This window comes from Pristis pectinata, chromosome 7, assembly GCF_009764475.1.
Source record: "Pristis pectinata isolate sPriPec2 chromosome 7, sPriPec2.1.pri, whole genome shotgun sequence".
NCBI lineage: Eukaryota > Metazoa > Chordata > Chondrichthyes > Rhinopristiformes > Pristidae > Pristis > Pristis pectinata.
Genome location: NC_067411.1, coordinates 96,920,146 through 96,945,712, shown reverse-complemented (window position 1 = coordinate 96,945,712; position 25,567 = coordinate 96,920,146). Strand labels below are relative to the sequence as shown.

At 40.5% G+C, this 25,567-nt stretch overlaps 1 protein-coding gene across 1 annotated transcript in view; it reads left to right on the top strand.

The window, feature by feature from the left end:
- The window catches only part of adgrv1 (adhesion G protein-coupled receptor V1), a 249,447-nt gene that overhangs the window by 4,594 nt on the left and 219,286 nt on the right, over positions 1-25,567 (top strand). The window contains exons 2-4 of the mRNA XM_052020663.1: positions 14,483-14,667; positions 19,468-19,617; positions 23,724-23,819. Of these exons, the coding sequence (XP_051876623.1) occupies positions 14,483-14,667; positions 19,468-19,617; positions 23,724-23,819 (431 nt within the window). The remainder of the gene's footprint in view (positions 1-14,482; positions 14,668-19,467; positions 19,618-23,723; positions 23,820-25,567) is intronic.

Sequence of the window (25,567 nt, the reverse complement as noted above, 5' to 3'; positions counted from 1 at the left end):
CCCAGGGGCAGCAATGGCCAATACTAGAGGTCACCCGTTTAAGGTGCATGGAGGGAAGTTCAGGGGAGACGTCAGAGGTAGGTTTTTTTTTACACAGAGAGTGGTGGGTGCCTGGAATGCACTGCTGGGGGTGGTGGTAGAGGCTGATACAATAGGGTCATTTCAGATAGGCACATGGATGAAAGAAAAATAGGAGGTTATGGGAGGTGAAGTGGAGAGAGGGATAGATTGAATGTGGATAAGGTTTATATAGGTCGGCACAACATCGTGGGCTAAAGGGCCCATACTCTGCTGTACTGTTCTATGTTCTAATACCATCTTGATGAACCATGTAGATGTAAAGACATTTATATGGCTGACCTTCTGAAATTACAACCGTTCCTTTTTGCAAATATGACCAGCAGCTGAAGTGTTTCTCCATAGTCCCTCCCCTTGCTGGTCCCAATACCACCCCAGCCATTCCCACTGTCCTCATTACCAGTTTTGCTGGGGCATCTAAGTTCCGCAATAGCACAGATGTTCTTCTGATGACACGAGTGACCATTCTTATCTCAGCTGATGAAATGCATTGCTGATGACTCATTCCATAATTAAAATAATGATTGGGAGTAGGCATAGGTGGTCATTTGAATTTGTTTTGCCTTCAGGACATACCTGGGCAATTATTTACGTTATTGGCTGGATGCCAGAGCATTAGAATACTGGTCTTCAGCGTGGTTATCTGGTCCAGTATAACATTTAAAACCCATCAGAACTCTCACCTGACAGCAGTCAATTCGAACCCAACCTAAGTGTGGGAACCCAAAATTAATCTGAACTGGTAGTTGACACATATTTTTGGGTGCTCTTCAGCTTAGCAAACCAGGTTCTAAATAAAATATCAGAATCAGGTGTATTATCACTAACATATGTCATGAAATTTGTTGTTTTACATAGAACAGTACAGCACAGAACAGAACAGGCCCTTCGGCCCACAGTGTTGTGCCAACATAGCTAATCCCTTCTACCTACAGAATGCCCCGATCCCTCCATTTTCCTCTGTTTCATGTGCCCATCCAAGCCCCTCTTAAAAGCCCCCAATGAATTTGCCTCCACCACCCTATCAGGCAACGCATTCCAGGCATCCACCACTCAGTAAGAAATGTGCCCCTGACGTCTGTTCTGAACCTACCCCCTCTCACCTTAAATTTATGCCTTTAATTGATGCAACAGTACAGTGCAAGACATAAAGACATAAAAATTACTATAAGTTACAAAAATAAATAAAGAGTGCAAAAGAGGAATAACAAGGTAATATTAAGCTATAGGTCACTTATTGATAAATAGTTCAATCCAAATAGAACTTGAAGATAAGATATCTTTATTAGTCACATGTACATTGAAACACACAGTGAAATGCATCTTTTTGTGTAGAGTGTTTTGGGGGCAGCCCGCAAGTGTCGCCACGCTTCCGGCGCCAACATAGCACGTCCACAACTTCCTAACCTGTACGTCTTTGGAATGTGGGAGGAAACCGGAGCACCCGGCAGAAACCCATGCAGACATGGGGAGAACATACAAACTCCTTACAGACAGTGGCCAGAATTGAACCTGGATCACTGGTGCTGTAATAGCATTACGCTAACCGAGAAACAATCCAAAACCCTACAAATATCATTTGGTCCCATCAGGCTCAGGTTGAGAAACCAGGTTGTATTTCAGCACCACAGTTTGAATCTTGTTGAAACTTGTATTCTTCTGTGTCCAATCCACACAGCTATTTCCAGATTTGAAATGGTATGAAATGAATTGGTTGAAGTCTGCCATCTCTGTTGATGGGAACCTTGTGAGCCAGCTGAGGAGTATCATTGCTTATCCATTACGGGTTGGAGATACTGGCAGACGAGCCAGCCTTGCCTTTTGCATACAAACAAATTAGGCTCCACAATTTTTAAGGTTGGAGATATTAACCGAGTTCCATTTTCTTTTGTGTGTTTAACTGTATGCCACCATTCGTGGCTGCAGAAGTTTAACTATTCTCTTGTTTTCACATGCTGCTTTTGGTGCTTATTATGAATTTAGAGCTGTGTTATAACTTCACCAGGTTGTAGGCTTGCTTTCAAGTGCTGAACCGCACCATTCACAACCTTGGTGTTATATTTCACTCTGCATTCACTGTAACATTGCCCGTGTCTCAGCTTCAGCTCACCTTCTACTGAAACTCCCTCATGTGTAACTTCATTACCTCTTGACCATTTCTCTCCAGTACTGGGTAGTCTGTCTCCTACAACATAAATGCCTCACATCTAGTCCTGTTCACTTATCACACTGGTGCTTGCTGACCTACATTAGCTCCTGCAACAGCTTTTACCTTTGTTTGCGAATCCTTCCATGCCCTTACCTCTCATTATCTTTGTAGTCTTCCTCACAACTATATTCCTTTTGGATATCGATGCTTTTCTAATTCTGGCATTTTGAACAGCCCTGCTTTATATTTCTTCCCCATTGGTAGGTGTCCCTTCAGCTGTCTATGCTTCTGAAGTATGGCACCGCAAAGCTCTGCAGGTCTCCAAAAGATCCTCTAAGTTTACCAGCAGAATAAGTGAATCCCTGTTGATACCCTCTTCCAGCCATCATCCGCAACGTTGTGGCCTTAATTAGACTTGGTCAACTCTGATCTTAGGCTATGCTGGTATTGGTTTATTATTGCCACTTGTACCGAGGTACAGTGAAAAACTTGTCTTGCATACTGATCGTACAGATCAATTCATTACACAGTGCAGTTACATTGAGTTAGTACAGAGTGCATTGAGGTAGTACAGGTAAAAGCAATAACAGTACAAAGTGTCACAGCTACAGAGAAAGTGCAGGTAGACAATAAGATACCTTTATTAGTCACATGTACATCGAAACACACAGTGAAATACATCTTTTGCGTAGAGTATTCTGGGGGCAGCCCGCAAGTGTCGCCACGCTTCCAGCACCAATGTAGCATGCCCACAACTTCCTAACCCGTACGTCTTTTTGGAATGTGGGAGGAAACCGGAGCACCTGGAGGAAACCCACGCAGACACACAGGGAGAATGTACAAACTCCTTACAGATAGTGGCCGGAATTGAACCCGGGTCACTGGTGCTGTAATGGCATTACGCTAAGAAGGTCACAAGGTAGATCGTGAGGTCACAGTCCATCTCATTGTATAAGGGAACCATTCAATAGTCTTATCACAGTGGGATAGAAGCTGTCCTTAAGCCTGATAGTATGTGCCCTCAGGCTCCTGTATCTTCTACCTGATGGAAGAGGAGACAATGACCCGGGTGGATGGGGTCTTTGATTATGCTGGCTGCTTCACCAAGACAGCGAGAGGTAAAGACAGAGTCCATGGAGGGGAGGCTGGTGTCCGTGACGCGCTGGGTTGTGTCCACAACTCTCTGCAGTTTCTTGCGGTCACTGGCAGAGCAGTTGCGGTACCAAGCCGTGATGCATCCAGATAGGATGCTTTCTATGGTGCATCAATAAAAGTTGGTGAGTGTTAAAGGGGACATACCATTCACATATCCAACACCAGACACCCAAAATAGATACTAAGGTCTGTTGCAGCAAGAGATTATCAGGTGGACAGAGGAAATGACCCAAAGATGTCTTCTGAGGCTTCTATCTCCACCAACCCATGCACCATGACCCTTCAAGATGGAGAGGGAGCTTTAAGGATGGTATTGAGATCCTCGAGTCCATTTGTTATAAAACCCAACATGAAGAGCAAAGGAGCGCACCACCTCCCACACTGCTCACACATCCAACCTGTCAAACACCTCCCGCTGCACATGTGGCAGGGTCTGCAGGTAACACATTGGCCTCAACAGCCGTTTTAGAACTCACCGCACTGGAAAAAATGAAAGCCATCTTTGACCACGAGGAACCGCCCAAGCAGCCTGACCAAGAAGACGTTGGAGGGACTGGAATTACCTCCCCAAACATCACTGACTTCCCTTTCTCCTTTATGGTGGTCTTTAAGAAAAGCTTTCCTTTTGTGTAAGCTTCCGGTCATCAGTCTTATCGGGTTGGATCTGAACTATTGGCCGAATTTGCTGCCTGCTTTCTCTATAGATGTGCTCACACTAACCTGACAAGGTACAGAGGAGTAGCAGAGCAAAGTTTAACAGCGTGCAGGTGATGTATCCTGAGGTCCCATCCCAAGAATGATCTGACTACCATTTGACTGCCCACCACTGTCAAAAGGCCTTTGAACTGTTTGTAAATATCTCTGAGAGAGATACATTTAAAATCTTTTAAAATAGACTGAAACAACAATTTAAAAATATAATAAATTACTAAACAAAAAGCTTAATTATAAACCAATTTTAATTACTTTGTGGAGTATTAAGACATAGAATAAATTAAGTAAAAATCTTAATTGATGTTTCGGGTCGAGATTCTGCATCGGGACTTATGCGGTATCTTGAACCGAAACGTTGACTATCCCTTGCCCCCACAGATGCTGCCTGACCTGCTGAGTCCTTCCAGCAGCTTTTTTTGGCTCCATATTCCAGCAGCTGTGTCTTGTGTCTTCAAGTAAAATTCTTACCTCGTTCAGGTGAGCACATTCAAACAGACGGCTTCGCACTTCTTAAACCAGCCGTACCATAATGTTGGGGGGCAGATGCATCACGTTGAAATCGTCTCATCAGTTTGTCTGCCCTCCGCCACTGCACCGAGTGGGGGGGAGGCGCAGAGTTCAGTGGCAGTGTGGTGGGATGGATACCCCCACATCTGTTCTCCAGTATGCTTCTGACTTCTCAGTTTCAATGCAAGAAGTTGAAAGCAAGCTGAACAAAGAGCAGCATATAGCTGGCACTCCTCAATGGAAATGTCAGCTGAAGGTAAGTATGATTCAGCCCAATGTCACCTTGTGTGTCTAGGCTTCAAGCATTGTGGACATTGCCATAATGAAGTGCTTTGGGATGTGATAATAATATTAAAGGATGTTGTGTTAACCTAAATTGTTATTAATAGCTGGTACCATTCTGGTATGCATTCCTTCTATGCTCTAACTAGTATCACCAATAGCCTATCTTGGTCCAACCAACTTCCTCAGGAGGCTAAAGAAATTCAGCAAGCCCCCTTTGACATGGCTTGGTATGGCAACTGCTTTGCCCATGACCACAAGAAAATGCAGAGTTGTGGACACAGCTCAGCACATCCCAGACACCAGCCTCCCCTCCATGGACTCTGTCCGTACTTCTCGTTGCCTTGATTAAAGCAGCCAGCATAATCAAAGGCCCCACCCATCGGGGACATTCTCTCTTCTCTCCTCTCTCATCAGGCAGAAGATATGAAAGCCTGAGAGCACATACCACCAGGTTCAATAACAGCTTCTATCCCACTAATATTAGACTATTGACTGGTTCCCTAGTATGATAAGATGGACTCTTGCCCTCAATATACATCGTTATGACCTTGCACCTTATTGTCCATCTGCTCTGCACTTTCTCTGTAACTGTAAATGCTTTATTCTGCATTCTGTTATTTTACCTTGTACTACCTCAGTGCACTGTGTAATGAATTGATTTGTGTGAACGGTATGCAAGACAAGTTTTTCACTGTACCTCGGTACATGTGACAAACCAATTTACCAATATGTCTCAAAGTGATTAAGATAGTTATTAAATGTTATCGTCCCAAAAAAATATTATTAATGCCCATTAATACTGTCTCTTGTAATTCATAAACTACTAAATATCAAGCATTAGATCACTATCTTAATCTATTGCATTGTTGCTTATTTTTCTCTCAGAAAATATTGGGTTATTGTGATAACAAACATTCTAACTTCATTCCAGCTCAGAGTATGTCAGAAGATCTTAGATATAATCTAAAAACTTAAATGCATTCACTGTGCTAGTACACTGCACGTTTGGTTAATCTGTACTACATTTCTGCATTCTGTATTTGAAAATCTTAATTTGGACCTTAAGTGAATTCAGATGAAAAACACAATGATGCTGGAGGAACTCAGCAGGTCAGGCAGCATCCGTGGAGAAAAGCAGGTGGTCAACGTTTCGGGTCAGGACCCTTCTTCAGGACTGAAGGTAGGAAAAGCGGAAGCCCTCCTTACCTTTGACCCACCCCCCGGTGGATCTGCTCTCCCCTCCTCCCCCGCACCTGCCTATCACCATCTCTTACCTGCATCTACCTATCACCACCCTGTGCCCACCCCACCTCCCCGCTTTTGTCCACCTATCACTGCTCTGCTTTTCCCTCCTATACATCGGGCTTCCCCTTTTCCTATCTTCAGTCCTGAAGAAGGGTCCTGACCCGAAACGTTGACCGCCTGCTTTTCACCACGGATGCTGCCTGGCCTGCTGAGTTCCTCCAGCATCATCGTGTTTTTCATCTAGATTCCAGCATCTGCAGTCCTTTATTTCTCTTAAATGAACTCATTTGTTTCATCCACAGCTGATAATGAAGATGTTAAATGTATATGTTTTTGCATAAAATGTACAAAAATAAAGGTAGTGTTAAAAACAGCAGGCATGCACATATTACGCTCTGAACTGCCACTAGTTCAGACCTAAATATAGGCATCTGAAAAGGTTAACACAAATTACTTTGCAACTCCTAAGTATGTAATATTCATGGGACCTACAGCATTGTGCGTGGGAAGGTGAGCAGTGGCATCTCAGTTGTTGCTGGGTGAACTAGAAATACCAGCTGATTATTAATTGATGATACTATTATGAAACAACTTCTCTGTTTCCAAATGAGTAGCAGAAGACTTTAAAATGACCTCTCTATTGGCAGTATGGCTAACCTTTCATGAGATGACTATGGAGGATCATATGTTACTATATCAGTTTCAGTATGGTACTTCACATGGGGCAGGAGTGGCATAGTGCTACAGCTGTTAGTGCAACTGTCATCTAATTCTGGCAGTCCAGGTTCATTCACAACCTGTATGTGTGGAGTTTGCATATTCTTTGTGCGCGGTAGGTTTCACCTGGGTAGTCCGGTTTCCTTCCACATCCCAAAGATATGCTGATTGGTAGGTTAGTTGGACACTGTAAAGCCTCCTAATGTGGGGAGGTGACGGGAGAATCAGGGGATAGTTGATGGGCATGTGAGAGAGAATAGGTTAGGGGAAATAAGTGGTGGAGTGGGTCTTATGGAGAAGCTTTGGGAGCTGGAATGGACTTGAATGGCCAAATGGCCCCTTTCTATGTTGGATGAGAAATGTAGGGAAAAAAAACGTGGGAAGAGAAAGAAATGACTTGTAGTGCTGGTGACCAAGACCACAATATGTTAGTCAGACTACTAAGAAGTATCTGGGATATTTGAAAGGTATTTAAATAATTTCAGTAGTAGGTAAAACACAATATGTGGACCATTTTGGCCAAATGACTAGGAACTGAACTACAATGCAACATTGGGTGCTGTATTCAATGTTGCATGCAGTGTAAAGTGCTTCTCACGATAAGAGTCTCCACATGTTGCATGGTGAGACGTTGCAAGCAGTCCTACTGAGGAATGAGAGAAAATACCTGCTTTAAGAATGGGAAGTTAAACAGGAAAACTGATGGAATTGCAGTATTTTCTCATTGAAGATTTCAGTGCAGGAAATGTCAACTGGAGTGGACAGATCCAATAGATGTAAAAATACTTAGATTTTAAAAGAAATGTTCAACAAGGTGCCAAATAAAGGGTTACTTTGCAAGATAAGACCTTGTGATGCTGGAAGTAATACAAATGGGGATAAGGCAGTCTTGTTCACATGGGCAACTTGTGAACTATGGGGTGCTGCAGGAATTGGTGCTGGGACTACAGTTGTTTGCAATATATTTGTGGGGTAGAGGAAGGAGGCAAATGTACTGTAGCCAGATTTGCTGGGTAGAAGGCAAGCTGCAAGGCTGAGTGAGGTCTTTTTTTTATCAGAAACGTAATCGTGGGTATAGTCTGGGAAGGCGAACTTGAGTAATGTTAGATCAGCCACGATCTTATTGAGCTGCAGGGCAGGCTCGAGGGGCTGAATGGCCTCCTACTGTTCCTATTTTTGTTTATATAATCTTAAAGCATCATCAAATGTAAAACCATGGCTGCCACCATTTGTCAGGGGTATCTTCTGGGTAAGAATGACAGATGGAATTTAACTCAGACAAGTGTGAAATGTTGCATTTTGGTAAGTTAAACCAGGGGAGGACTTGTACAGTAAATGGCAGGGCCCTAGAGAGTATTGTAGAATAGAGAGACCTAGGGTTACAAGTAGATAGTTCTCTGAAAGTGGCAACACAGGTAGACAGGGTGGTGAAGAAGCTTGCCTTCATTGGTCAGGTCATTGAGTGCAAGAGTTGAGACTCATTGGATGAAGGATGTGGTGCCTTTGAAAAAGGTACAAAAGAGGTTTACCAGGATGCTGCCTGGATTAGGGCGTATGGGGTTGGACAAACTTGGATTGTTTTCTCTGGAGCGTTGGAGGCTGAGGGGAGACCTGATAGAAGTTTATAAACTTCTGAGAGGCATTGATAGGGTAGACGGTCAAGATCTTTTTCCCAGGGTAGAAATGTCAAATACTAGTGGACATGCATTTAAGTTGAGAGGGAGAAAGTTTAAAGGAGATGTCCAGGGCAAGTTTTTTTTACACAGGAAGTAGTAGGTGCCTGGAGCAGGCTGCCAGGGGTAGTGGTGGAAGCAGATACGATAGTGGCATTTAAGAGGCATTTAGATAGATGCATGAATATGCAGGGAATGAAGGGATATGAATCATGTGCAGGCAGAAGAGATCTGGCAACATGTTCAGTGCAGACATCATGTGCTGAAGGGCCTGTTCCTGTGCTGCACTGTTCTATGTTCTATCATGTTACAGCTGTATAGGATGATGGTGAGACTGCATCTGGAATATCGTGTGCAGGTCTGGTCGCCATACTATAAGAAGGATGTGATTAAGCTAGAGTGGGTGCAGAAAAGATTCTCAAGCATGTTACCAGGCCTGGAGGGCTTGAGTTATAAGGAGAGACTGGATAGGCTGTTCTATTTTTCTCTCCTGGAGTGGTGGAGGCTGAGGGGTGACCTGAAAGAGGTATATAAAATCATGAAGGGCATAGATCAGCTGAATGACTGTGGTCTTTTTCCCAGGGTAGGGGAGTTTAAAACTAGAGGGTAGAAGGTGAGAGGAGAAAGATTTAAAGGGGACCTGAGGAGCAACTCTTTCACACAGAGGGTGGTGGGAATGTGGAACAAGCTACCAGGGCAAGTGGTAGATGTGGGTACAGTTACAATGTTTAAAAGATATTTGGACCAGTACATGGATAGGTAAGGTTGAGAGGGACATGGACCAAATTCAGGCAACTAGCTCAGGTAGGCAACTTTCTTGGCAAGGACAGATTGGGTTGAAGGTCCTGTTTCTGTGCTGTATGGCTCCACGACTCCATGACTCTGAGTTTTGTCAAGTGACGAATTCATAAAAAAACTAATTTTTCATTCAGGGTTGCATTATTTAAGACTCCAAACTACTTATTTTTTGTTGTTGTTGATCTTCAACAGTAGAGTGATAGAGAGCCCATTTCTACAGATCTTGGTTTCATACAACCACTAATTGCACATCAATTGTAATTTGGGCTCCTGTGTAATACAATACCTTGGATTAACTGACAGGAATACATTCTATCACTACAGCTGCACTGTACAACCAACATGCATTAATTTAGATAAATTCTTACGGACTTGGCAACTTCCACTGTCTTCATTTCAAGGCAGTCAATTATGCTGTGCCCACTTGACAGCATTAGCAACAAGGATGGATCTTGAGAAGCAACAGGTATCGTCTAAAACCATCTTTTATCATCCTTGTATGGCAGCTTGGAGAGAAACCAAAGGCTTGCACAATGGATTCTGAAGGAGGGGTTAAAACCTCTAGAGCTTTTAGGGTTTTTTTCACATTATGATCTGGTCTATTGTTTCACAAATAATTATTGTGAGTTGTCTGATGCATACTTTTGCCCCTGCATACTTGAATATTGGGGATGGGTACCAGATTGATGGAACTACAGAATGGCAAAAATCTAAAAGCTACGTTGAGTTAGATGCCTGGTCATCAGGGTAGCATGGAAGTCTGGGGGACAAACATTATTCCAAGGTGCCTTCTAATAATTCCCAAAGTTGTGCCTTCCGTTAAATATGCATGCATCCAAAGTAGCATACTGCATTTTTTCTGGAATTTATGGTACAATTCTTCTTCGTATACTGCCTGCTACTATTTTTTGTTGTGCTATTGTATTATTCTGAACAATGACACAAAGATGCTTAGCACAATTTGCAAACCATTTGAAGTATATTTATTTTACTTTAGTGTGTATTTTGTGAATAACTAATGATGTGTCTTGTCATTTTCCATTTTGCATGCAGTTTGTTTGTGACTGTGGAACATCTACCTCGCTTCTCAGTGATCTTGTAATTAATTACAAGGAATAAATATGCTGACACTTTGCAGTCTATCACTGCCAGTCTTCTGGGATTATGATAGCAAAGTTCTCTATAATATGCATTTCCTTGAAAGTAGCCACACAGCCAGGGTGGTGAAGAAGATGTATAAGATATTTATTTATTAGTCACATGTACATCGAAACACGCAGTGAAATGCATCTGTTTGCGTTACTGAGAATGTGCTGGGAGCAGCCCACAAGTGTCGCCACTCTTCCGGCGCCAACATAGCACGCCCACAGCTCCTAACCCGTACATCTTTTTGGAATGTGGGAGGAAACCGGAGCACCCGGAGGAAACCCACGCAGACGCGGGGAGAACGTACAAACTCCTTACAGACAGCGGCTGGAATTGAACCCGGGTTGCTGGTGCTGTAATAGTGTTACACTAAAGGTGTTTAGCATGCTTGCTTCATTGATCAGGGCGCCAAGTACAGGAATTCGGGCAACATGTTAGAACTGTGCAAGACGTTGGTGAGACCACACTTGGAGTATTGTGTGCAGTTCTGGTCGCCCAGCTAAAGGAAGGATGTCGGTAAGCTGGAAAGGGTGCTGAAAAGATTCACACGGACGCTTCCAGGATTAGAGGGCCTAAGTTCCAAGGAGACACTGGATAGGCTGGGTTTTCTTTCCCCGGAGTGTAAGAGGCTGAAGGGTGATCTTATAGAGATATATAAAATCACGAGGGGCATAGATAAGGTGAATGGTCGCAATCTTTTTCCCAGGGTAGGGGAGTCTAAAACTAGAGGGCGCAGATTTATGGTGAGAGGGGAAACATGTAAAGGATCTGAGGGGCAACTTTTTCACAGAGGGTGGTGGGTATCTGGAAAGAGCTGCCAGAGGACCTGTTAGAGGTGGGTACAATCACAATGTTTAAAAGACATTTAGATGGGTACATGGATGGGTAAGATTTAGAGGGATATGGGCTGGACACAGGCAAGTGGGACTAGCATAGGTAGGCAACTTGGTCGGCATGGACAAGTTGGGCCAAAGGGCCTGTTTCCATCCGGCTATGGCTGTGTATTTGATTCAGCAGGCTTGGCAGCAAAGCTACCAATACAGGGATACCTGATTGACAGAATGTGGTGCTGTCATTGAAAACTTCTTGCCTGATTTGCAACAGATATAGGGAAAATCCTTTTTGTTTCGTATCTGCACGTGACTGAAAAGAAATCTTTGGGTGAATATGACGTTGCCTGTGGGAAATAGACTTTAAAATTAGAGACAAAGAGAGAAAAATAGTGGCATCACCATTCATGCAAGGTGCTCTCTCTATACTTACGATCCATACAGTTATATGGTCCACTTTTTATATTCAATGATAGACTACAACAAAGTCATACCATGCTGATCCGAGTGGTGGGGTTCTCTGCACTCCAATCTATGTTTGGCTATGTGCCTTACATGTGTGCTATGTGCCTTGCACTCTGTACTAACTCAATGTATCTGCACTGCGTAATGAATTGACCTGTACGATTGGTATGCAAGACAAGTTTTTCACTGTACCTCGGTACAAGTGACAATAATAAACCAATACCAATACATGAAATATTCAGCATGATTACCCATTTTGAGCTTTTATCAAGGGGTTGACTCCCCTTGTGCAGCCCATTTTCTTTCTACAGAGTTCATTATTGCTTGACAATATCCCAATGGGATTCAGAAGAGAAAGATTTGGCAGGGCTGGATTCTTGCACATATGCTGAAGTTTCCTCTCATACCTAAAGTACAAGTTGCTTTGGAGGAGCCACTGTAATATATTCCCTGTGTTGTTCTTTTGTCAGGCAGCATGGTCATTGTTTTAAATGCTGAGTTTTAAAAATGTTCTCTTGCTATCCATGCACCACTGTATAAGAAAATTATCAGTGCTTGTCAGCAGTGAGTTCCTAGTAACTACTGCAGCAATTTCAGTGGTTAAATATTATTGCTTAATGGCTATCTTATTGGTCCTTCTGTACCACAGCATAATGATTATTACAGCTCATGCAGTATACAGATCTTGGCCGTATAGATGCAGGGATGAACCTTTCCCCGAGCTGGGTTGTCTGGAATTAGACATCGCAGCATCACAATAAGGGGTTGGCCATTCAGGACAGAGTTCAAAAGAAAGTTCTTCGCCTAGAGGGTAGTAATTTTTGGAATTTCCATCCTAAGAAGGTTGTGAAGGCTCAATCGCTGAGTATACCGGAGGAAGAATTTGGATGTTTCGATCTTAAGGGAATCAAAGGATATGGGGTTAGTGTAGAGAAGTGCTGCTGAGGTGAAAAGATCGGCCATGTCAGGTATGAGGGGCTGAAAAGCCTCCTTCTGCTCCAAAGTAAAACAGGAAATTGCAGAATTATATGCATGTGTAACCATGTTGGAAAAATGAAAGCAACACTTAATTCCAAAGCACCACGTGAGCGATGATGTGTGATATAATTCTGCCTAAACAGTTCTGATTCTAGTTAAAAAATTTAATCAGCTAATTTTAGTGAGAGTGCTCTTATTTAAAATTTGTGTAGCGGTCAGCGTAACACCATCACAGCACCAGTGACCCGGGTTCAATTCTGGCTGCTGTCTGTAAGGAGTTTGTATGTTCTCTCCATGTCTGCACGGGTTTCCTTCTGGGTGCTCCAGTTTCCTCCCACATTCCGAAAGACGTACGGGTTAGGAGCTGTGGGCATGCTATGTTGGCGCTGGAAGAGTGGCGACACTTGTGGGCTGCCCCCAGCACATTCTCAGTAACGCAGAAAGATGCATTTCACTGTGTGTTTCGATGTGCATGTGACTAATAAATAAATACCTTGTATCTATCTTGATATCCAATGGAGTACCTTGGACCTGGGTCTTTCCCAATCACAGAGCCATAAAGTTATTGAGATACAGCAGGGAAACCAGTCCTTTGGCCCACTAAGTCTGTGTCAACTAAAAAGCATCATTTTTACATACACCTTGTCCAAGCCCACAGGGAGAACATGCAAACTCCACACAGGCAGTACCAGAAGTCAGGACAGAACACTAGTCCCTGGAGCTGTAATGCAACAGCTCTACCATCTGCGCCACAACAGTTGCCCTAAATAAGCAGGTTCATCTCTCATGTGGGCACAAGATCAGGGGTGTAATATTGTGCTCTCATTGTGGAACTTCGTGAGTGTGCTTTGTGAAATATTGAGTCCGCAAGTTAACAGGTCCCACTAAAATGAATGGATTGGAAGTTCTGTAGACAATTCTGGCAGATCTAACCCCAGAGAATTGCATGGCTTACTCCTGCTCTCAGTTCTTGTGCTCCTATGATGGGGAAAGTCTGTTCTTGAGGAAAGTTGGTGAAGGGAGGAAGTTGTGTTGGGCAGCAGCTGGCTTTGCTCATTGGGTTGATGAGTGGTGAAGGTTGCTTGGAGATTAGCAGGAACTGCAGTGCATTGTTCTGTGAGAGTTGTGAGAGCTGCTGAAAGATAGGGAGACAAAATCACAAGGACTCAGTGGCTGAGCAAGAAGCTTCCATATTGGAGACAGCAGGAGTTCCTTGTGTTTTGTGTCAAAGTTGAAAGTAGAGAGGGCAGGAAAGGTGAATTGGAAGAGGTAATTAACAATGAAGAGGAAGATTTTAGAGTTAACAAACAATATTCTGAAGGAACGCAGAGGGTCAAGCAGTATCTGTGAGGGAGAAAGGAATTGCCAATGTTCTGGGTCAAAACCCTGCAGCAGGACTATTCTGATGCAAGGTTTTGAACCTAAATCTCAACAATTCCTTTCCTCCTTCAAATGCTGCTCGACCGGCTGAGTTCCTCCAGCAGGTTGTTTGTGGCTCCAGATGCCAGCAGTTGCAGTCTCTTGTGTCTCGAAGACCTTGTCTGGCCTGCAGAATTTTCCTGTTATAATTATTGTTACTAATAAACAATAAGAAATTCTATGATCAAGAGTATTTATAGAAATTATTGGGAAAGATTGTGAATCTATAAAATGATATCTTTATATTTTTGGGTTTGTATTTATGTAATCCCAATGATCCTCATTTGAAACTGGTCCTGTTTCTCTGATTTTTGTCTCTCCAGGAATGCCTGCTGCCTTCTCGGTAGCTGAGCTTATTTTGGGTCTCTGCGTCACACTTGCGTTTGGAGATACAGAAGTAAGGTTTGCAGGTCAAACAAACTTTGTGGTGAATGAAACAAGTATTTCAGTTATACGCTTGGTTATTGAAAGGATTGGAATACCAGCCAATGTCACAGCACTCTTACTGGTAAGTATGTTATTATATCCTATTATGTAGTTATAATAAAGAACTACAGTTCCCAGTAGGCAATGCAAGGGGTCACATGGGGGAACTGGAAGTGACTTTAAAAAGAGAGGGAAAGCAAGCCAGTCTGGTGTTGGTTAACAAAATGTTCAGATGCTAAACCCACGCAAAGTTTGTCTCTTGATGAAGAACAAACAGAACATGGTGTCAGAAGTTGGGGTGAGGTCTGAACAGGGAGAGTAGATGAGTACTGTGTGCAGTTGAGAAAGAGACCCAGTGAGTACGAAAGAAAAGCTGTAAAAAGACGGAGAAAAAGACGGAGAAAAAGCTGGCCGGCGTGGCGAGGGAGCACATTGTTCCCAAAGTTCAGCAGTCCCTGGATTTGCCAAGAGAGATTCAAGTGAGAGGCCGAGAGTTCCCGTTACGGATGAGCTAAGTCCTCCCACGCCTATGCAGTTTACTGGCAATCTAACCGATAATTGGAAACACTTCAAGCAGCAATTCAACATATATTTAGATGCTAGTGGAGTGGGAGGGAACAATGAAAAATTGAAAGCGTCTATTTTTCTGCACTTGATTGGCGAAGATGCTTTGGACATCTATAACAGCTTCAAATTGATGAGACAGCTTTTGGGTTGGGCACTTTGATGAAGAACAAACATAACAGTAAGGAACAAAGATTGTCTTGGCGATACCCTCTTGGAACTGCTGCAGTGTTAAATATTGCAGTCATTTTACATTTAGAACGGTTTTACATGAATTAGAACACTAGAAAATATGTAGCAAAACTTTCTTAAATTCTCATTCATTCATTACTTCATCTGCTTATCTGCCTGTCCACCTCTCAATCTTTCTCTCTAACCATTCATCGATATTTATTGGGAAATGCAGTTGCTATATTGTATTGCAAGAAATTCAGTGCTTCATTCTGTGTCATTCCTTTAAATAAAATGAAGTTTTTCTGTAAAATGAATGTGATTGGAACTTGAATAGCTTTCATTTTGTGGAAAACATCCAGAATTTGTGATTAGGATTGTATGTAGCAAATAAATCCTCTGATTTATAAAAACTAGATGAAATATCAAACAAACCTAAAAAATATATATAGTTTCTGAATCCTGCAGATATGGGTTAAAAAAAATTAATGAATCCAATCTTGTTAAATTGTATTCGTAACTAATTGTGGATCTTTTTGCAGGAAACTGCTGAAACTAAATATAACTTAGATTGGCATTGTAAATGACAGGACTTCAAAACATTTATTGTTCCTTTGTGTACTATCAAGTGTCTGTGAAGTGATTAAATAATGTATTGACAAAAGTCAGTTGAAAATTGAGTTATCAGTAATGCTGCATGTTGTATAAACCAGTTGATCTCGAGACTATGAGAAATCTTCTAATTGTTAAAGAGCAGAAAATAATTGAATAGTAGCTCACAATTCAACTCTCAATAAGAATTGTACATGATATTCTCTTTATATTGGCAGTATTTGTTGAAATGCATGGCCTTTCTATAAACTCCAGGCCAGTTTTTTATACGTTGCCATTGCCCTCCCAGAATATTGTTTCATATTTAGACACAAAAACTGCAACATTCAAAAACTAAGTAAATGTAAATTCAAATTCCTTCATTCAGGGTCTTATTTCCAAACATTAGAGATTCAGAATTTACTGCAGACTATAGAAAGTGTGATTTTGTGATAAAGTAATAATTCAAACATGCGAATTAAAATAATTGTGTTCTTTTTTTGAAAATCATCTCTGCTTCTAGCATTTTTAGTAAAGAATACATACATTAAAGTATGGCACAACCTTTGGAAGATTTCTCTAATTTGGTTTGGTTCGGTCTTTGTTTTCTAACAGATACATACAGATACATAGTGTGACTGTAAGAGATTCAGCTGGCTCATCTGCAGAATATTTCAAACTGAGCGGGCATTGTAAAATTTCATCTGTCAGATTACAATAACCATCCAAAGACATTACCTTGGAAGCTTTCTTTAAATGGGTTCCAGTGCACATTTAAGCTTGAAATGTGAATACATGTAAATTCTTGTCAGATTCACGATGCTAAATTTGGGCTGTTTGGATTACTTCATCAAAATGTTTAACTTTTTACAGCAGAGCAAAAGAAGTGATACGGACTGGCTCCCTATGGATTTTCCTTTTCATTTTAATTTGATCCAGTTACAAAATTGAAACATTACACAAAGCTCAATTTTTCTATTGTTATCCATTCACAGTTAGTGTTATCTTGGTCAAGTATATCTATTTCTAGAGGATAATCTCTGCGCTTTGGGGATTAAGATATATGCGTTTGGTTTTGTGCCTTAACATGTCAGAAATTAAATGTTTGAAATGATAGGGAAAATGTATTCCCAAATACATGAAAAATTAGTTGTCATTTTAAACTCTGCTGATCTTTAAATTCAGATGGTATTTTCTGATATTTATGGGTGTATGAACAAATTTATCAATTGCTGATAATTTATTTAGTACTATCAGACTTCCCTTAAATAATCTTAATCTGCTGGCATTGTTACACGGTGTTGTCAGCGTAAAGGGTAAATGACAAATTTATGGTAAGTACCGTACGCAGTGTATGCATGCATAATTTTTCATACATAAGCCTTACATGACTTTTCAAGAAGAAAGAAAAAAATGTAAAAGACTAGTTTATCCAAGGCATAGATTACATTTGGTTTAATATCAGTATTAAAGTATTCCTGTCTCTCCATTCAACAGTTTAACTTTTATTCTAAGCCCGTAATATATACTACCAATAAGACCTGAGTAATCGAGAGGAAGGCCATGAATCATAGTGTAAGAATGCAACTATAAATGCTCTGAGATGCACTTGTTACCATTTATAATTACATCTAAAGTTGTGAAGTGTGTTATGGTACCCTCCTGGCTATTGTGTAAGATGGAACCAGATATACAACCTTGATATCCTATTTGATCCCAAATTGCTTCAATCCCCATATCTCTTGCATCACTAAACCACGTAAACCTATCTGCCGAACATCTCTGGCACTATCTCAGTTCATTTGATGCCAAAGTTCTCATACTTGACATTGGTAGTTCCAACCTCACACCTTGACTTACAGTAAGCTTGAACTAAAATAAAAACAGGAAATGCTAGAAACACTCACTAGTTCCGACAGCATCTGTGGAAAGAGAAGCGGTTATCTTTTCAAGTTTGAGACAGTCAGAACTGGGAAAGGGAGAGACCAAGTTAGTCTTCAGTAGCAGAGAAGGAGGGGTAGGGATGGATAGAGCAACGGAAGTATCTTTGATAGGGCAAGACCAACATCTGCATTTGTTAATTTTCATTACCTGTCTTTCTGACTTGACAAGTATCAGAATCAGGTTTATTATCACTGACTTGTATGTTGTGAAATGTGTTGTTTTGCGGCAGCAGTACAGTTTAAAGACATAAAATTACTATAAATTCACCCATTATTCTTCTTTTTGCTTTGTATTAACTTCAACTGGAGGAAGCGTCTTGATTTTAAAATTCTCAATCTTGTTTTTAAGCCCTTTCATCATTTCATCTTTCCCTGTATCTGTAGCTAACAACAACCCTACAACTGTCTGACATCTACAGGCTCTTCCATTTCTGGGATCCCTGAATGGTGACTCTGCCTTCAGCTGCCTTGCACTAAGCCCTGAAATTCTCTCCCCGTACCGTCTCTTGGTGCTGATAGTGTGGAGTTTGTGTGTGAGTGTGCGTTTCTTGCAGGTGCTCCAGTTTCCTCCCCTATCCTAAAGCTGTCTGGGTTGTTCGGTTAATTGCCCACGATGAATTGGCCATGGTGTGCAGGTTGGTGGTAGAACTTAGGAGGATTTGATGGGAATGTGGTGAGGATAAGATAAGATAAGATCTCTTTATTAGACACATGTACATCGAAACACACAGTGAAATACATCTTTTGTGTAGAGTGTTCTGGGGGCAGCCCGCAAGTGTTGCCACGTTTCCGGCGCCAACATAGCATGCCCACAACTTCCTAACCCTTACGTCTTTCGAATGTGGGGAGGAAACCAGAGCATCCGGAGGAAACCCATGCAGACATGGGGAGAACGTACAAACTCCTTACAGACAGTGGCCGGGATTGAACCTGGGTCACTGGCGCTGTAAAGCGTTACACTAACTGCTACACTACCGAGCCTGCCCTGATATGATGGGATTATGTAGGATAAGTGTGATTGGGTGGTTAGTGGTCAGCATCAGCTCGATCGGCCATTCCCATGATATGTCTCTTTGATGAGTTGTTGCTATTTCCATGATGATATAGTGCACAGCATTGTGAAGCATCATTATTACTTGGGCAGACTGTTTTACTATTTCAAACGCAAATAATTTGTAATCAAATATTTTTTCATGAAGGAAAAGTAGGAAAGCAAATTGTCCCAGATTGTGCTTCCCCTGAGGAATTCAAATTAAGATTAAAAAAAATATCTTTTCAAAAAGACCTTGAAATAGAGTTTTGTTGCTGAACCATATAATGATGCAGACTGTTATCTCAGTGTTATATTAATACATCACACCACTTTGCCATCTTTTAATTTTTTTCTATCCTGCAATCATACTTTTGCCTTGTGCATTTAATAACATTTTTGGGCAACACTTGATATGTTAATAGAATAAAATAATGGTTGAGTAGAAGTTCATCTTGATCATTGATCTAATAATTAGGTTACCATTTCTACGACAATTTAAAAACCTCTGAAAAATTTCTATATATGTACATGTTTAGAAGTCTAAGATATGATCTCACGTATTCATTGCAAATATTTATAGCTTCAAGGGGAAGATACTGATGATTTTGAGGCCACATCTGCTGCAGCCAGATTATTGACTACAGAGACAAATAAAACTGTGTATATCGCAGTCAAGGATGATGATTTTCCGGAAGCAGATGAAACTTTTGTTTTCTCACTAAGTCTACAGGTAACTTCATTTTGGTTTTGAGTCTATTCCAAGTATGATGTGTGTTGGAATGTTCTTCATGGCGATAAGCCATTTGTTACAGTTGCAACAAGATTGCTCCCTCAAATCGAATGGAAATACCCAAAACATTCTGTTCAAATGGCTGGAAGAGAGAGGAGAGCGGGGATCTGTAGGAGACTAGTAGAGAGATTTTCGCCCTGCTTCAGAATCAGAATCAGAATCAGATTTATTATCACTGACATATGATGTGAAATTTGTTGTTTTGCGGCAGAAGTACAGTGCAAAGACAAAAATCTATAAATTATTAAAATATATAGTGCAATAAAACAAGAATGAGGAGGTAGTGTTCATGGATCATTCAGGAATCTGATGGTGGAGGAGAAGAAGCTGTTCCTGAATCATTGAGTGTGGGTCTTTAGGCTCCTGTACCTGCTCCCCGATGGTAATAACGAGAAGAGGGCATGTCCTGGATGGTGAGGGTCCTTAATGATAGATGCAGCCTTCTTGAGGCACTGCCTCTTGAAGATGTCCTAATGGAGGGGAGGGTTGTATATGCGATGGAGCTGGCTGAGTCTATAACCCTTGGCAGCCTCTTGCGATCCTGTGTATTGGAGGCTCCATACCAGGCTGTGGTGCAACCAGTCAGAATGCTCTCCACCGTACATCTATAGACATTTGTAAGAGACTTTGGTGACATACCAAATCTCCTCAAACTCCTAATGAAGTAGAGCTGCTGGCGTGCCTTCTTTGTGATTGCATCAATGTGTTGGGCCCAGGATAGTTCCTCTGAGATGTTGACGCCCAGGAACTTGAAGCTGCTCACCCTTTCCACCGCTGACCCCCTCAATGAGGACTGGTGTGTGTTCTCCTGACCCCCTTCCTAAATTCCACAATCAGTTTATTGATATAAACTATTGATTTCAATGATTAGTTGATTTCTATTGATTTAAATTATCTCCTTGGTGCTATTTTTGGTAAAATGCTGTCTTAATCTCAAGGGAAGTCACTCTTAATTCATGTCTAGAATTCAGCTTTTTTGCTCAGGTTTGGAGCAAGGCTGTGACAAGGTCTGACGCTGAATAATCCTAGCAGAATACAAACCAATTGTCCATACATAGGTTAAAACCACTGAGTAAATGGGGCTTAATAGCACAGTTGAGGACTTTTTCCATCACCCTGCTGATGATTTGTCAGTAAGCTGAATGGGATGGTGCTGCTAGGGTTGGATTTGTCTTGGTTTTTATATATGGGGCACACCTGGCCAATTTTCTGCATTGTCAGGAGATACCAGTGTACTGGAGTTGCATGGCTAGAGTTGTGCCTAGTTCTTGGGCACACCTTTGAGACCACAGCCAGGATGTTGTTGGGTCTGTAGTTTTTGCTGCATATCTAGTGCTATAGGATGTTAATTGATTAATCACATTGGCTGAAAGTCGTCTGAAAGAAGGCAGAGGTGAATGAAAATGGAAACAAACACATTAGCTCATCATTTGCACTCGCATGCTGGTGTCTAGCATCCTTCATCATGATTGGTGCTGATGCCTTTGGTATTGTGTGGTTTAAAACAATATGTGGTAAAATAAGAGTTAAATATTTATCCAAAATTCCTTCTAATTAATCGTCATACATGCTGTGACCAATAAAATCATTTTTTGAGTTTTCTTTCCAGGAAAGAGAAATGGAAACTCAGCAGTATTTTTGTAGTTTTGTTTGGAGACACATGAGTATTAGTTTTGTTTGGAGACACATGAGTATTATGATGATTTTCCATGAAGCCAGCTAGCTGGCTGAATGCATAAAAATATTTACCATCCATTCATCTCATGGCTGTCATAAAATGGCTGCTCTGTTTCTCTACATAACGCAGCCAGTGACATTTAAAACAAAAATAATTGTATAAGATATTTTTCAGTGTTGTCAAATTGGAAACACAAAATTGCTATGAGTATTATCTTAGCTTCATTGTGCCGTTAAAAACACATTGATAGATTTAATGAATTAGCAGTCGAAGTGCAAGGTTTTGCATGATAAGAGTGCATACTGGTTATTTAAATACACAACTAATAAATGGTTGGAAATGTTGACTTTGTTGCTTAGATTCCATGTGTATACTGCCCTAGTGTGTAGCCTTGTGCCACAGCATTGATTTGTAAAATATATTCCACGTAATAACACTTCAAAACATCTGAACTTGGAAAACCAGTTTAAGAAATACAGTTTATAACAATCCAAGTTACAGTAAAATAATTAGCAACACTAAGCACATCATGAAAATTATTTTTCATGAGATCAGTTATACAATCAGTATTTTTGGAAGTGCAATAAAGAAATGAATGGAAATTCTGTTTCAAGCTAAGTAGACATGAAACAAAAGCTTTTGTGTATCGTCACTGAAATCTCAATGTTAAATGACCAGATGCATTTTTTAATTGCTTTTCTCCAGTGTTGTGAGAATAAAAAGAAACTCACTTTATATTAGAAGTCTAAATCTTATTTAAATTACAACTGCAGGTATTTCAAGGCATAGATGAAATCATTCGCGTTTAAATTTAAATGGTGTTGAGTGTGAACAGTAAGATGCTAAGTAAGTTGCTATGGAAACTGTTGATAATGGAGTTCTGAGTAGATGGTATGAAGTTCAGGCTTTGGATCAATTGAATATAAGTCACAAACTGCAGAGCCCCAATATTTCTCATGGGGCTCAGGAAACAAAATCAATGAAACAACTATTATGGCTTTAATATTTTATAGAGTCCAGAATATTTTAAAAGGATCAAAACATTATATGGGTAATATTTTGGCAGTCAAATTAAATACTTGGTTTGTACCTATTCACTTTAATGTATATGTAAACATTTCCCCTGAGATATTTTCTAACATTTGAGGTTAGACATCCGTTTATGTTAAAAGATACTTACAAAATGCTTTTCATTCCTTATTTTTAAAACCGAAGAGTTCTTGTGTCCAAGTATGGCAGCTTCAAATTAACAATGTTTAAATGGAAGATATGTAGACTTTTAACCAGTATGTTATAATTCCTATACCAGTGCCTGTGAGCTTATGGGCCAGATAATTTCTTTTAAGAAGCTATACACTTATTCTTTTAGAATGTCCGATATCATTTAAAATATCCACTTAGTACACTTGCTCTAGATTTCATATTTTATTTCAGAGGCAAAAATATTCCAAATTTTTTTTTTGTCCAGATGTAATTAATTTACTTTCTGCTGTTCACTGGAGAAAATTTCCTTATTTGTGAGAATTGATTTTGAGCAAAATGTCTTATTATATCTCAGTACAGCATGTAAGATGTTTTACCTTCACTCGTTTTCAATGTGCGATAATCATTAAGGATTTTAATACAGTATGTGTTTAGTGGATAAGCTTTTTTGAACATTATTGTTATATTACATTGATACATCCAGTTTTAAAAAAAGGAATGTATTTATCTTCCCACAACCATTCAATTTGCTGCATGAAATGGATTGTAGAGACCTTTGACCTGGACCTAGGAAGAGAATTCCGCTTTTTAACGTTTAAGTCAAAGGATTACGTATGAAGGCGTTGGACTGAGAGGAAACTTCATTTTCAAACAGAACTGCATACTTCATACCTAGTTTCTTATTGCCATGGTGTCTTAAACAGATTGTCAAATCATGATAAATGAGTTTCAAAAGACCTCCTTATTAACTGGGGTTCCTAATGTAGCTAAGGTGCCCAAAGCACTTTCTTTCTGGAGAAGTTTTACATGATGAAAAATTTTAAGGTTTCGAACAAAACTTCATTCCTCCTCATTATTACAACACTATTAAGAAAAATATGCATCAAAATATGTCTGGCAACTGTATTTTTAGTTTAGTTAATATGTTTGTACTGAATATTGCTGTAAATTAGGTAGGAAATGTGGAATAATTTTCAACCTGGAACTGTTATAATCACTCTCATTGGGGATATATAATTCTTCTGTTACATCTTTGATGGCATCAGAATGCAGCACATAATTGAAAATATGTAACATACTGTCTATATGAAAGTGCCTCAAGAGAACTGGTCCAACTGGAATTATGCACAAAACCTGGAGATAAAAACAGTATCTTTCTCTTTAGGGATCCTTTTCAGATGTTATGCTTGGAATTCCCAATATTGCCAGAGTAACCATTCTGTCAAATGATAATGCCTTTGGAATTATTTCTTTCAACATGGTAAGTATACTTTTAAGCCTCTGTAAACGTTTGGCATTTTCAGAATGTTCTTTAGCTTGTAATTATTAGAACAGATTAATGGATGGAGAATTTGTGGCCAGGAATCCTCAAAGTATATTCCTAGTAAGAGACAGGGTCTGCCAACAGCATGCTTTTGATAGATTTCCCATATTATTATCTAATTGAGTGTTATAGTGCATAATATAGCCGAATGATGATGCTGATGAAAAATAGATAAACAGGATTTAGCTTGGAGGACAGGTGCAGGAAAGTAAAACGATGATTTAAAAAAAGCATGAAATGCATGTTAACAACTTGGTTCCAAATTTGTTAAAACACATTTGATGTTTTTGACTTCCATCAAGTCAAAGTATTATCAGCAATCAATGAAGAAACTGAATGCATTGTAGTATTTTTTGGTACTGTAGTTTTTACCGTGTATTCATTACCTTGTACAACAATGTGGAACATTTTTAGCTCATTTCTACCTTCAGGTAAGTGTCTTGGAGTATTTTCATAGGTACTGTGGAACTATAAACTGTTGAATTATACTAAAATTGGGAATAGGGGTAATATTCTTTACTGATATATATTGTTTTTTCTATTAACATTAATAAACAGATGCATATAATCTTTCAAATTCTCTGTTTGAAATTATCCTGCTTCCACAGTTCACAGATTGACTCACAGGGTCTTTTGAAGAGGTTGAGTTGTATTGCCAAAATAACCTTGCAAAGGTGCTTCTCAGAAAATGAAAACGTATTTCCAAGTGAGGTTGCTGTGTGACTTGGAACTTCCTTTGAAGATATTAAAAGACAAAAATGACAACTGAACTTAACCTTTGGGGTGCTGCAGGCCAATGTCTTCTCGTACAGTACAGAAACGGGCACCTTTAGTCCACCATGTCTATGCTGAGCGTCAGTTTATCTATACTAATCCCATTTCCCAGCAGTCGCTCTGTAGCCTTGGTGATATAAGTGCTCTTACAGATGCTTCTTAAATGGCATGAGAGCACCACCTTCTCAGACAGTGCATTTCAGATTGCAGCCACCTGCTGGGTGAAAAACTTCTTCCTCTGTAAACCTTGTAAGCATCCCATCTGGATACATCACGGCTTGGTACGGCAACTGCTCTGCCCAGGACTGCAGGAAACTGCAGAGAGTTGTGGGCACAGCCCAGCATGTCACTGAAACCAGCCTCCCCTCCTTGGACTCTGTCTGTACATCACGCTGCCTTGGTGAAGCAGCCAGCATAATTAAAAACCCCACCTACCCAGGTCATTCTCTCTTCTCCCCTCTCCCATCAGGCAGAAGATACAGGAGCCTGAGGGCACGAACCACCAGGCTCAAGGACAGTTTCTATCCCACAGTGATAAGACTATTGAACAGTTCCCTTATGTGATGAGATGGACTCTTGACCTCACAATCTACCTTGTTTGACCTTGCACCTTATTGTCTACTTGTAATGCACTTCCCTGTAGCTGTGAAACTTTACTCTGTATTCTGTTATTGTTTTTACCCTGTACTACCTCAATGCACTGTGTAATGAATTGATCTGTATGAACGGTGTGCAAGGCAAGTTTTTCACTGTACCTTGGTACAAATGACAATAATATACGAATACCAAATATTACCTAGCTACTTTTGGATCCAATTTTACATTTTATCCTGAATCCCATGGGCTCTCGCTTTTAGAACAGTCTTCGATGTGGAACCTTGTCAAAGGCCTTACTGAAGTCCAAGTAAACC